This window comes from Mobula hypostoma, chromosome 15 (genome assembly GCF_963921235.1).
Source record: "Mobula hypostoma chromosome 15, sMobHyp1.1, whole genome shotgun sequence".
In the NCBI taxonomy this organism is placed as follows: Eukaryota; Metazoa; Chordata; class Chondrichthyes; order Myliobatiformes; family Myliobatidae; genus Mobula; species Mobula hypostoma.
Window position 1 is genome coordinate 159,633 of NC_086111.1, and position 15,059 is coordinate 174,691.

Consider the following 15,059-nt stretch of genomic DNA (forward strand, 5'->3'; position numbering starts at 1 on the left):
TCTCGCCCTGAAGTCCAGCGCTGATCCCACTACGCCACCAGCTGGCCTATCATTCATGACTATGTGGCCCAAGTAACAGCAGTAGTTCTGTAGTGGAGACTTACATTTTGAACCTCTAATGTTCTGAACAGGATAATAATTGGACATGTGCTTGTATTTGCAGCATTACCAACTAATGGCAACCAATTGCAAATGGTACAAAGCAGCAACCCAGAGCAAAGAAACAAAAATAATTAAGATATTGGGATCAGAGGGGGAAATACAGTGAAACCCTGATTTTACGTGCCCCGATTTAATGCGAAATCGGATATAATGCAATGAGTCATTGGATTCCATGTCCATGTCAATCCATACTCACCTCTTCTCCAGCCTTCTATCCCTTTTGCCGATCAACTTCCCTGCTCTTGGCTTCACCCCTCCCCCTCCTGTCTTTTCCTATCATTTCAGGTCTCTCCCTCCCCTCCCACTTTCAAATCTCTTACTATCTCTTTTTTCTGTTAGTCCTCACGAAGGGTCTCAACCAGATGCTGCCTTGTCTGTTGCATTCCTCCAGCATTTTATGTGAGTCATTGGACATTTTTTTTGCTGAAAATGGAACAAACTGCTGGAAAAAGAAATTTTTTTCTGTGAAAGATAAGCTTCACGCACTTGACGCGATCAAGACTAAAAGTCAAACTCAAGTTGCACGAGACCTCAGGATACCGGAATCAACACTTCGTGGCTGGAAATCTCACTAAAAGATATGCGCGTCGCTTTGCAAAGTTGAAGAAGAAGCAGGACTAAAAGCCAAACGCCTGAAGAAGCCAAAAATGTCGGCCTGGATGACTCCCTGTACGAGTGGTTCGTTCAAGCTCGCTCAGAAGGCCTTCCAATTTCCGGTCCTATTCTCAAAGCTCAAGCTGAGAAGTTTGACAAGCAGATCAATGGAGAAACCTCACAGTTCAAAGCTAGCAATGGATGGCTAGACCGGTTTAAATGCCGTTATGGGATTTCTCAAGTGTTAGTGCCAGGAGAAATTCGCTCAGCCGACAGTGCAGCCGCCAGCGAACACCCGGATGAACTAAAAACTCTCTTAGAAGAAGGTGGCTACGTGGAAGAACAAGTGTACAACTGTGACGACACAGGCCTCTGCTACAGGATGATCCCAGACCGTAGACTGGCTAGCAAAGATGATGGCCGCCGACGTGAGGGGTTCAAATAACGCAAAGATCATGTGACGTTGTTTTGTGTAAACAAGATTGGAACACATACAGTGGCATGCAAAAGTTTGGGTACCCCTGGTCAAAATTTCTGTTACTGTGAATAGCTCAGCGAGTAAAAGATGAACTGATTTCCAAAAAGCATAAAGTTAAAGATGACACATTTCTTTAATATTGTAAGCAAGAAAAATTTTTTATTTCCATCTTTTACAGTTTCAAAATAACAAAAAAGGAAAAGGGACTGAAGCACAAGTGTGGGCACCCTGCATGGCAGTGCTTAGTAACACCCCCTTTGGCAAGTATCACAGCTTGTAAATGTTTTTTGTAGCCAGCTAAGAGTCTTTCAATTCTTGTTTGGGGGATTTTTGCCCATTCTTCCTTGCTTCTCGTTATATTTTAACTTCCATCAGTTCACAGCACTTGTTTCCAAAATGCATCAGGCTTGTTTAGGTGTTCCTTTGAACCTTTTGAATAGAACTTTTTGGCAGCAATGAGCAAAGGTATGTTTGGAGAAAAAAGGGTGCAGAATTTCATGAAAAGAACCCCTCTCCAACTGTTAAGCACAGGGGTGGATCGATCACGCTTTGGGCTTGTGTTGCAGCCAGTGGCATGGGGAACGTTTACTGGTAGAGGGAAGAATGAATTCCATTAAATACCAGCAAATTCTGGAAGCAAACATCATACAGTCTGTAAAAAAGCCGAAAATGAAAACAGGATGGTTTCTACAACAGGATAATGAACCTAAACACACCTCAAAATCCACAATGGACTACCTCAAGAGGCGCAAGCTGAAGGTTTTGCCATGACCCTCACGGTCCCCTGACCTAAACTTCATCGAGAATCTGTGGATATGCCTCAAACGAGCAGTGCATGCAAGACGGCCCAAGAATCTCACAGAACTAGAAACCTTTTGCAAGGAAGAATGGGCGAAAATCCCCCAAACAAGGATTGAAAGACTCTTAGCTGGCTACAAAAAGCGTTTACAAGCTGTGATACTTGCCAAAGGGGGTGTTACTAAGTACTGACCATGCAGGGTGCCCAAACTTTTGCCTCGGGCCCTTTTCCTTTTTTGTTATTTTGAAACTGTTGTAAAAGATGGAAATAAAAAAGTTTTCTTGCTTAAAATATTAAAGAAATGTGTCATCTTTAACTTAATGCCTCTTGGAAATCAGTTCATCTTTTACTCGCTTAACTATTCACAGTAACAGAAATTTTGACGGGGTGCCCAAACTTTTGCACTCCACTGTAAGTTAAAACCACTCATGATTGGCAAATCTCGCTTGCCCTGCTGTTTCCACCATGTCAACATGAAGTCGTTACCATTCGAGTACACGCACAGCAGCAATGTTTGGATGACAAGTGTCATCTCTGAGGATTAGTTTCACAAAACTTTTGTCCCTGCTGTCCGTAACGTAAATATAGCACTAGCGGAGGCAAGTGTACCGGCTCTCGAGCCACAAGAAGATGATAATGAAGAGCCTCCACCCCCACCCCAGAAGTGTCTGAAGCCATTGAACACCTCGAGGCTAGCCTCCATTGGCTGGAGACCCAGGAGGTGGACCACGTAAAAAACCTCCAACTCAGAAGCATTCTAGATTTCGCTCGCAGCCAGTGACATGCTACGTTCAAGCAAGGAACACTCAATCACTTTTTTTAAGAAATAAACTGTAAATGATGATTGCTAATATTCTTGAATGTTTTTATTTGTTGTTTTGTGTATTAAAAAGCTTTACTAAAAATTAATTTGTGTTTTAATTTCTACAGTAACAACCACCCTGATTTAGCGCGACCCCGCTTTTTTCGCGATGACATTTTATGGACCCAAACGATCGCGTTACAACGGGATTTCACTGTAAATTATTGTGGTGCACTCCTAACAGTCTGAGTTAAACTGATACTAACAGGTAACTCATTACAGCGAAGCTCAGACAATCCACCACATTTAGGACTTTGGTAGTGCCAGATTAGCAGATTTTCCAGGCCATCTCCCCTCACCCGTCAGCACATTTTAAGTTCACATTTTTATGTGTTAACGTTATGGTAATAAACTTCCCAGTGAACCGATCAAGTTGAAGGGGTGAGCAGGAACTGGGACCCCAGCTAACAGGAAAAATAATGCGGCAAACATAACCTAGCAATCCAGAAGCTGAACTATAGAGATTTCTGAATGGTTAAATAGCAGATTATCAGTGTTTTGCTATACCTACAGGTATATTTACAGACAATTAAGATTTTTTTTTAAATTACCTGAAGTAGGTTCATTGCAAAATTACAGAAATACGACTGTCAAGAAATTACCAGCTTCTTGGAAAACAACCTTCAGCTAAAGTCAAGTGCTATTTATTCGAGCACATCCTTAGGCTGTGTTGATTGTTACACAAACAATGTATTTCACTACCTGCTTCAACGTATGTGTGATAAATAAACAGAAGTGAATCTGAATCTTTTCTAATATTACCTTTTTCCTATTCAAACTCCAGTAAGGCCCTCAAAACCTACCTAACAAGGCATCAATTTCCTCCAAATTTCCGTGATGTTGCACCTCTTCACAGAGCCTCAGCAAACGGAAAAAGGAAGCAAGACTCACAGGAGAAACACATCTAAAAATAGACAAATAAACAACATTTATTCTTTGTTTTCTTTAGAACAAAGTCAATCTATGCTTTGACTGTTTTACAATAAAACTGTTATAACCACTGCTAATCCTTACTTCTTGATTCCCTGTTTGCCTTTAAAGCCAGTGTTATTCACGCTATTGGACAACAGCGGCAGAAGGTTGATTACAATTCCACCTTCACTCTCTTCTTCATCCAAGTTATACATGCACTTCAATGGTAGCAGGTACTCACTGAAAGAATCAAAATATGGAGCACAGAACAGCATAATAAAACACATTGAGTACTGGAAATATTTTCACATATTCAAAACATGTCAATAAAACTGACTGTAGAAAATTGGACAAAATTAACCTGGGGAGTTTCAATCCAACTTCTAATGGAAAGGCTCATGATCCCCTTATTCAGAATCCCAAAGGTCCCCTGGTACAGCATCAATTGACAGTATTGTTCAGACAGGCCACATGGACCAGTCCTTGCAAGGCAAGGTCAAAATTAGATCACGCTTGTGCGATCTACGAGTTTCTCAAGGCAATGTTTATCACTGCATTGTTCAACCTACTGCACAATCACATTTTAAAAAGGTGAAAGAGAAACAAAATTCCCACTGGTATTTAGATTATCCACTTAAAGCACTGATTTGCATTTTTTAGTCTCATACCATCTTTCCTCCTCAATAAAATGCAGTTTACAAATGAGGTTTCTGGTGCTGACACAGAACAATTATTTTTGGTCAGGTGTCCTGATAAAGAACATAGAAATCTTCAGCGTATTACAGGCCCTTCAGCTCCCAATGTTGTGCTGACCACGTAACCTACTCTGGAAACTGCCTAAAATTACCCTACTGCACAGCCCTCTATTTTTTTAAGCTCCATGTACCTACCCAAGTCTCTTTAAAGACCCTGTTGTACCTGCCTTCACTACCGTCGTCGGTAGTGCATTCCACACACCCATCACTCTCTGTGTGAAAAACTTACCCCTGATATCCACTCTGTACCTACTTCCAAGCGTCTTAAAACTATGCCCCATTGTGTTAGCCATTTCAGCCCTGGGAAAAAGCCTCTAGCTATCCACACAGTCAATGCCTCTCATCATATTATACACCTCTATCAGGTCACCTTTCATCCTTTGTCACTCCAAGGAGAAAAATTCTCATAAGGCATGCTCTCCAATCCAGGCAACTTTCTTGTAAATCTCCTTGGCATTCTTTCCTGTAGTGAGGTGACCAGACTGAATATAGTACTCCAAGTGGGGTCTGACTAAGGTCTTATATAGCTGTAACATTACCTCATGGCTCTTAAGCTCAATCCCACAGTTGATGAATGCCAAAATGCCATGTCACAGCAGCTTTGAGTGCCCTTTGGACACGGACCCCCAAGATCTCTCTGATTCCCCACACTGCCAAGAGTCTTACTATTAATTCTGTATTCTGTTTTCAAATTTGACCTACCAAAATGACCACTTCACACTTATCTGGGTTGAACTCCATCTGCCACTTCTCAGCTCAGTTCTGCATCCTATCAAAGTACTGTGACCTCTGACAACCCTCCCAGACTATCCACAACACCTCCAACCTTTGTGTGATCAGCAAACCTACTAACCCATCCTTCTACTTCTTCATCCAGGTCATTTATAAAAAAATCACAAAGAGGAGGGGGGGGGGTCACAAAACAGATCCCTCCAGAACGCCACTGGTCACCGAAGAGTCTAGGTCCAAAATGTTGACTGTTTATTCCCCTCCATAGACACTGCCTGACCTGTTGAGTTGCTTTGGATTTCCAGTATCTACAGAATCACTTGTGATTATTACTTAATAAATGATCAGTTATTCCATTGATTCACTCATCCTCACCATGGTATTCCATATACTGAATAAGTTGTTCCCTAAGAAACAAAAGTTTACTTTTATCATACATGAGCAAACCATAATTCACGACTTACTTCTCTAATTCTGGTATCAGATCTACAACAAAATCCTCTTGAAAATCATCAAGTACACTTCTTCCAATCAGTTCCTAGATCACGAGCAAAAGGAGGAAGGTGCTTAATATACGCTTCAACATATTTTTCCATTTTATTATTTTTAAAAGGTCTACCACACTGAGAAGCACAGAGTGGCACAACTCACTAATGCTAAATCTCAAAGGAGGACACAATTTCACATTTATACTTCTTCCACATACACAGGCGATCGCATAAGAAGGCAGTCCTACAAAACCATCCATATATATCAAGATTCATGATTGTTTAATGCCATTTCCAGTACACAAGTGTAAAGGAGAACACAATAATTGCCAATGTGGATCCAATACAGCATAAAAAATAAACGTAAGATTAAAAAAAACACAATAATAACAAAAAACACAATAAATTAAATACATAAGGTAGTTTTATATATAGATAGATATAGATTGACTGTATGTCCATAAAGTGACACTAGGTACAGGAGTGTCTGAACATAAAGTAACTGACAGGAAATGAAAAAGCAGTGGTGGTGGGAATATGCTGGGGTGGGTTAGTGACAGAGGTATTGATTAGCCTTATTGCTTTTGAGTTTGGTGGTCCTGGCAAGGATGCTATATAGCCTTCTCCCTGATGGCAGTGGGACAAACAATTCACGAACAAGATGGGTGTGATGCTTCATAATATTGGCCTGTCCCCTAAAACCCTCACTAATTTTTATAGATGCACCGTAGAAAGCATTCTTCTAGGGTGCATCACAACCTGGTATGGAAGTTGTCCTGTCCAAGACCGAAAGAAGCTGCAGAAGATCGTGAACACGGTGCAGCACATCACACAAACCAACCTTGTGTCCTTGGACTCACTTTACACCGCACACTGTAGGAGCAGTGCTACCAGGATAATCAAGGACACGACCCACCCAACCAACACACTCTCCATCCCTCTTCCCTCCGGGAGAAGGCTCAGGAGCTTGAAGACTCGTACGGCCAGATCTGGGAACAGCTTCTTTCCAACTGTGATAAGACTGCTGAACGGATCCTGACCCGAATCTGAGCCGTACCCTCCAAATACCCGGACCGGCCTCTCTGTTTTTTTGCACTACCTTACTTTCCATTTTCTATTTTCTATTTATGATTTATAATTTAAATTTTTAATATTTACCAATTTTTACTATATAATATTTGTAATCCAGGGAGCGGAAAACGCAGAATCAAATATCGCTGTGATGATTGTATGTTCTAACATCAACTGTTTGGCGACAATAAAGTATAAAGTATTGTTTGCCATTTTCTAGGACTATTTTGTATACATGTCCTTGATGGCAGGTGGACTGGTGCCAGTGATGTGTTGAGCAGTTTTGCAGAGCTTTCCTATCCACCTTAGTGCAGTTTCACAACCACGCAGTGCACAATTTTCTATAATGCAAACACCCCATTTTCCATTGAATCCCATGTTATAAGCAGAGATGTCCCTAAAGAATGCTTTTCTCTCACATAAAGACATTTTATCCGCAATGATAAAATTACATCAGATTGATTTAATAGCCAAGGCCAGCATTAGCTTCAAGAATCAGACAAAAGAAACAACAAATTCTATCTATTTTTATTTTTTAGTTACTCAGTACTGTGGGTTATAAGATGTGGATATGACATCACCATGTCAACTGGAATAGCAATCACAGCCAAGTCCCTCCTTTGCCACACCCTCGCTAGTCTATGGACATGTGAACAAGACACCTCAAAGAACAGCTTTGCCAAGCTCTTCATCTGTGAGTCATTTTCTCTGAAGCACAAGGTTTGTGCTAGGTATTAGGAAATGGTTTAGAAAGTGAGAATATCAGGGAAAGTGATGGGACTCAAGGATCAGGGATGGGAGAAAGGTGGTTTTGCTGGAGTTCAGGGGGCAATGGGTAAAAACATGGATGTGACGTAAAGGCCGATGACAACTGCAGTTTTCTACAATTCAGTGTATCAGAGAATACGTTTTGCAGATGAAGAACATGTGTGTGGCAAGGAAGGGACAGAATTTTGACTGCCAACTCAATAGAAGCACTGATGTCATATGCAAATCATATTATCCCACTATATGAGTGACTCAAATCACACAAAGTTTATTATTTCTTTCACATTTCAAGTTTATGTATTTATTCCTCCCCCACCTCCACCTGACATAAATTCCTTAAGAGCAAACTTTTGTCAGTATCTGAATTTTTTGTAAATTCCATAAGGGCAAATTTCCATTATCAGAAGCACCATCATTTGGGTGGGAAAAGTGGGTGTCATTTGTACTATCTACTATACTTTATAACAATTCCCAACTTGGTGAAGAAATTTTCTGTAATTACACATCAACAGGATTCGAAGCTTATTTTAGTTGCTTAAGGTAGAACTATATCTGCTCAGAGATACTTCAGCATTGCAGAGTGAAACATAGCCTCAATCAATGGGAATCTCACTACTTCCTCTTCAATCTCCAAAACTACCTTCAAAAGCTTAACTTCAATGCCCGGTGTTTTTTTTCTGCTCCTTAATGAATAAATGGTGCTGCACAGTTCTCCGTTAAAAGAAGAAACATGGAACAAAACAAAGGGCTGAAAAATTAGATGCAATTGCACACAGAATCAAGATGTAGAAATTAAAACAGCCCATACTTCTCAAGGATTCAAGATGCCAAATAATAAAAATAATTACAAACAAGGCAAAATAAAGGAAAATAACTCAAACCGATCTTTTGATGGTCAAGTTAAAAAGTTAGTTGAGGACATATCTGGAGAAGTATTTGGAGCTGGAAGATGGAGATGCTTGAGCACAGAACATGGAGTAAAAGCAGTTAGAAGATGTGGTGAATTAGTGGAGATGTGATACATAACCAAAATCTGGGCTGGGGCTGAACCAGGAGTCTAGAATAATTTTCCCACAGGTTTCCTCATCTGTCCCTGCCTCTCTTCACTACCCTCTCCTATCTGGTTCTCGTTCCGTTTGCCATTTACCACTCCCCTCATGGTCTCCATTATTATTTCCTGTATTTAACAGACTCCAGCACCGGAATATGTTCCTGCTTATTGCCTTCTATCAGCCATCTCCAATCTTCACCGAACTCTCCACCCACCTAGCTCCATCTGCTCTTTGTCTCCAACCATCAACCATATGCCCTGGTCTCCCAACTCTATCACCTCACCCATCCCCATGTGGCATAATCTGCCTGTCATCTTTTGCACCTACTCAGTCCGCCAATCACCTACAACTCCTATGTCACCATGCCCCTTCTCCTTTTTGTAACGGTTATCGCCCCTCTCAGTCCTGATGCAAGGTTCCGACCCAAAATGCTCTTGATTCCTCTCCTCCCCTACAATACTATTAGACCACTGAGTTTCTCTAGCAGGTAGTTTGCTTATAAAAGTATTTAGTTGTTAAATCACGTACAAATAAAGTCCAGCAGTTAAACAGAAAATTAATCGCAGTTTACCTGCACTTGTGGATCCAGGTTTCCTTTCTGAACCAGATTAGCCATCTCATCATAATAAAGAGCAGCAGCCTCTGGTGAATGTTCACTGCAAGTTCGCACCAGTTCAAGCAGGGCTGATACCTAATATATTGTTTCAGAAGTGCAAATTATTCGAAATTACAACAATGACAAAAAAAATCAAACTAACTAGCTTCTTGCAGGTCCTGTGCAGAACAAATGAGAAGGTAAACAAAACATGAACATTGCATAAGACCATAAGACACAGGAGCAGAATTAAGCCATTTGGCCCATCAAGCCTGCTCTGCCATTCCATCATGGCTGATTTATTATCACACTCAACTCCATTCTTCTGCCTTTTCCCTCTAACATTCTTGTTAAATTAAGAATCTATCACCTTCCACTTTACATATAGCCAAAGCCTTGGCCTCCACATCTGCCTGTGGCAATGAATTCCACAGATATCAGGCAAAGTGAATAGGAATAAGGAACCTTGGTTCTCAAGGGATATTGCAACTCTGATCAAGAAGAAGAGAGAATTGTATGACATGTATAGGAAACAGGGAGTAAATAAGGTGCTTGAGGAGTATAAAAAGTGCAAGAAAATACTTAAGAAGGAAATCAGGAGGGCTAAAAGACATGAGGTTGCCTTGGCAGTCAAAGTGAAGGATAATCCAAAGAGCTTTTACAGGTATATTAAGAGTAAAAGGATTGTAAGGGATAAAATTGGTCCTCTTGAAGATCAGAGTGGTCAGCTATGTGCGGAACCAAAAGAAATGAGGGAGATCTTAAATGGGTTTTTTTGCGTCTGTATTTACTAAGGAAACTGGCATGAAGTCTATGGAATTAAGGGAAACACGTAGTGAGATCATGGAAACTGTACAGATTGAAAAGGAGGAGGTGCTTGCTATCTTCAGGCAAATTAAAGTGGATAAATCCCCAGGACCTAACAAGGTATTCCCTCGGACCTTGAAGGAGACTAGTGTTGAAATTGCAGGGGCCCTGGCAGATATATTTAAAAAGTCGGTGTCTACGGGTGAGGTGCCAGAGGATTGGAGAATGGCTCATGTTGTTCCGTTGTTTAAAAAAGGATCGAAAAGTAATCCGGGAAATTATAGGCCAGGAAGTTTGATGTCGGTACTGGGTAAGTTATTGGAAGGAGTACTAAGAGACAGAATCTACAAGCAATTGGATAGACAGAGACTTATTAGGGAGAGTCAACATGGCTTTGTGTGTGGCAGGTCATGTTTGACCAATCTATTGGAGTTTTTCAAGGAGGTTACCAGGAAAGTGGATGCAGGGAAGGCAGTGGATATTGTCCACGTGGACTTCAGTAAGGCCTTTGACAAGGTCCCGCATGGGAGGTTAGTTAGGAAAATTCAGTCGCTAGGTACACATGGAGAGGTGGTAAATTGGATTAGACATTGGCTCAATGGAAGAAGCCAAGGAGTGGTAGTAGAGGATTGCTTCTCAGAGTGGAGGCCTGTGACAAGTGGTGTGCCACAGGGATCAGTGCTGGGTCCATTGTTATTTGTCATCTATATCAATGATCTGGATGATAATATGGTAAATTGGATCAGCAAATTTGCTGATGATACAAAAATTGGAGGTGTAGTGGACAGTGAGGAAGGTTTTCAAAGCTTGCAGAGGAATTTGGACCAGCTGGAAAAATGGGCTGAAAAATGGCAGATGGAGTTTAATACAGACAAGTGTGAGGTATTGTACGTTGGAAGGACAAACCGAGGTAGAACATACAGGGTTAATGGTAAGGCACTGAGGAGTGCAGTATAACAGAGGGATCTGGGAATACAGATACAAAATTCCCTAAAAGTGGCATCACAGGTAGATTTGGGTCGTAAAGAGAGCTTTTGGTACATTGGCCTTTATTAATCAAAGTATTGAGTATAAGAGCTAGAATGTTATGATGAGGTTTTATACGGTATTGGTGAGGCCGAATCTGGAGTATTGTGTTCAGTTTTGGTCACCAAATTACAGGAAGGATATTAATAAGGTTGAAAGAGTGCAGAGAAGGTTTACAAGGATGTTGCCGGGACTTGAGAAACTCAGTTACAGAGAAAGGTTGAATAGGTTAGGACTTTATTCCCTGGAGTGTAAAAGAATGAGGGGAGATTTGATAGAGGTATATAAAATTATGATGGATATAGATAGAGTGAATGCAAGCAGGCTTTTTCCACTGAGGCAAGGGGATAAAAAAAAATCAGAGGACATGGGTTAAGGGTGAGGGGGGAAAAGTTTAAAGGGAACATTAGTGGAGGCTTCTTCACACAGAGAGTGGTGGGAGTGTGGAATGAGCTGCCAGACGAGGTGGTAAATGCAGGTTCTTTTTTAAGATTTAAGAATAAATTGGACAGATACATGGATGGGAAGTATATGGAGGAATATGGTCCGTGCGCAGGTCAGTGGGACTAGGCAGAAAATGGTTCGGCACAGCCAAAAAGGGCCAAAAGACCTGTTTCTGTGCTGTAGTTTTTCTATGGTTTCTATGATAAACAATTAAAGGTGCTACAACCAGAGTCTGTTAAAGATGAAACATTTATTTTAAACAGTGCTTATTTGGAAATGTTAATGACATTTATAAGATAATCATAGAACTTTCACAACACAGGAGGCCATTCAACCCTTTGTTTCCATGCAAGTTGAAAAGGAGCTACAGTACCCAATCTAATCACATCATCCAGCATCTGCCCAACAAACACAAAATGCTTCATTAGTGTCTTAGCTGGAAATGTCAAGTTCAAGTTTAAATGTCATTCAATCATACATCAATACCCACAAATACAGCCAAAGAATACAGAATTACTCTGGATACAAGGTGCAAAACACAGTACCAACAGCCACACACAGCACAAGGCACAAATATCAGTAAAATACAGGCTCACACACACAAAAAAAAATTGTCCAAGACGCAAACACGAGGAAATCTGCAGATGCTGGAACTTCAAGCAATACACATAAAAGTTGCTGGTGAACGCAGCAGGCCAGGCAGCATCTCTAGGAAGAGGTATAGGGTCTTTTCAGAGACTCCTGGATAAGTACATGGAGCTTAGAAAGATAGAAGGCTATGGGTAACCCTAGGTAATTTCTGAAGTATGTACATGTTCAGCACAGCATTGTGGGCTGAAAGGCCTGTATTGTGCTATAGGTTTTCTATGTTTCTATATTGTGTGCACTGTACCTCTTCCTAGAGATGCTGCCTGGCCTGCTGCATTCACCAGCAACTTTTAATTGTCCAAGATCTTGAGGCCATGAATGCTGTGACAGTATGCAGTTGCACACAATATAGAATTTAAGGTGGGGGGGTTATATGGGAGGCAGTGTTTGAGGATCGGCACAACATTGTGGGTCGAAGGGCCTGTACTGTGCTGTACTATTCTATGTCTAATTTGCAAAGGTGTCTGCCGCTACCATCCTTGCAGCCACCAACAGCCACTGGGTGAAAGATCTTTTCACTATATCTCATTTCCTTCTACCAATTACTTTAAATTATACCAAGGCTCTTCCACCACCCCCACCCCCCCCCCGAAGTTTTCATTTGGTTTTTAATTACAAATATAGAACACAAAATAGTTGATTACATTAGGTATTCACCCTCTTTAATATGACACACCAAATCATCACTGGTGCATCTGATCGGTTTTAAAAGTCACATAATTACTTATATGGAGTCAAGGTGCAGTCAAGGTGTTTCAATTGATCGTAGTAAAAATACACCTGTTTCTGGAAGGTCCAACTGCTGGTGAGCCAGTATCCCAGCAAAAATTATACAACAAAGACAAAAGAACACTCCAAGCAACTCCTTGAAAAGGTTATTGAAAAGTTCATGAAATGGAAAGAATAATGGCACAGGTGTAAATCTGCCTAGAGGCAGGCTATCCTCAAAAACTGAGTGACTGTGTAAGAAGGGGACTAGTGAGGGAGGACGCCAAGAGATCTATGACAGTTCTGGAGGAGTTACAAGCTTCAGTGGCTGAGATGGGAAAGACTGCGCATACAATTGTTGCTGGGGTCCTTCACCAGTCACAGCTTTATGGGAGTGGCAAAGAGAAAGCCACTCTTGAAAAAAAAATCACATGAAATCTCGGCTAGAGTTTGCCAGAAGGCATGTGGGAGACTGAAGTCAACTGGGAGAAGGTTCTATGGTCTGATGAAACCAAAATTGAGCTGTTTGGCCATCAGACCAAACACTATGCTTGGCATAAGCCAAATATTGCACATCATCCCTACCGTGAAGCATGGTGGTGGCTGCATCGTGTTGTGGGGATGCTTCACTGTAGCACGCCCTGGAAGGTTTGTGAAGGTAGAGGGTAAAATGAATGCAGCAAAAATACAGGGAAATCCTGGAGGGAAATCTGATGCAGTTTGCAAAAGAACTGCGACTTGGGAGCAGATGTTTTCCAGCAAGACAATGACTCTAAGCACAAATCCAGAGCTACACAGGAATGGATCACAAACAATAAAGTTAATGTCCTGGAGTGGCCAAGTAAGAGTCAAGACCTTAATCCAACTGAGAATTTGTGGCTGGTCTTGAAAAGGACCGTTCACTCACGATTCCCATGCAATTTAACAGAGATTGATCAGTTTTGTAAATAAGAATGAGGAAAAATTGCAGTATCCAGATGTAAAAAAACTGACAGAGACCTATCCATACAGACCCAAGGCTGTAATTGCTGTCAAAGGTGAATCCACTAAATACCAATTTGAAGGAGGGAGTGATTATGCAATCAATTATTTTGTGTTTTATATTTGTAATTAATTTAGCTCACTTTGTGGAGCTCTTTTACTTTGACATGAAGAGTCTTTTTCTGTTGGTTAGTGTCAAAAAATCCAAATTAAATCCACTGTGATTCAATGCTATAAATTCAATAAAACATGAAAACTCTTAAGGGAGGGTGAATACTTTTTATACTGTATATACAATGTACAGTATACTGCGTATTCTTCCTTACATACCTTGTGCAAGCCTCTTATAATTTTACATAATAAATATAAGAATCTCTTCAGATTTGTGTTCCAAACAAATTGAATGCAGCTTTCTTTTTCCCATTCATGGGACTAACCTTCGAAACCTCTGCACCCTCATAAAGGCACACACATCTTAAATACATGAAATTCTGCAGATACTGCAAATCCAGAGCAACAGGCCCAAGTTACTGGAGGAACTCAGCATTTATGGAGAGGAATAAACAGTTGAGACTATTCATCAGGACTTCATTGTATGTGGCACTCACATCTGTTTTCCAATATGGATATTCAATTATAAAGAGTACTGAAGTTTCAGTCCAACTAGTATTATATACAACTATAATATAACTTCTTTGCTTCAGTTGATAAGGGAAAACAACCCTTAAACTTTTAAAAACGCAAACACGAGGAAATCTGCAGATGCTGGAATTTCAAGCATCACACACAAAAAATGCTGGTGAACACAGCAGGCCAGGCAGCATTTTTTGTGTGTTTTCCTTAAACTTTTATAACATTTCATTGTTCCTCTACTCCCCCACATAAAATGTTGTGCCCACTCAGTGACTGTATGTTCCCATGCTTTTGCACATGTACTACCTCATATGTACAAACCATTTGCCACAACTCTGCTGAGCTGACTAAACCATCTAGATCCTTTCGCAATATAAACTCTCCGTCAACCACAAACCCAGTTTTTATACAATCTAAAAATGTATTTGTCATGCCCTGTACATTTAGGTCTAAGCCATTAAAATATTGCTACAGAACTGCACAGTCATAAAAACATTATCCTTTTGCTGTCTTACACTAATCCAATTTCAAATCCAATTTGCCACCT

The 15,059-nt window shown here is 40.7% G+C and overlaps 1 protein-coding gene across 2 annotated transcripts in view; it reads right to left on the minus strand.

The window, feature by feature from the left end:
- The window catches only part of fancd2 (FA complementation group D2), a 178,429-nt gene that overhangs the window by 95,521 nt on the left and 67,849 nt on the right, over positions 1–15,059 (minus strand). For both annotated transcript variants that reach the window (XM_063067563.1, XM_063067564.1), the window contains 4 exons: positions 9,242–9,361; positions 5,756–5,829; positions 3,910–4,047; positions 3,699–3,799 (listed from right to left, as the gene is read on the minus strand). In XM_063067563.1, the coding sequence (XP_062923633.1) occupies positions 3,699–3,799; positions 3,910–4,047; positions 5,756–5,829; positions 9,242–9,361 (433 nt within the window). The remainder of the gene's footprint in view (positions 1–3,698; positions 3,800–3,909; positions 4,048–5,755; positions 5,830–9,241; positions 9,362–15,059) is intronic.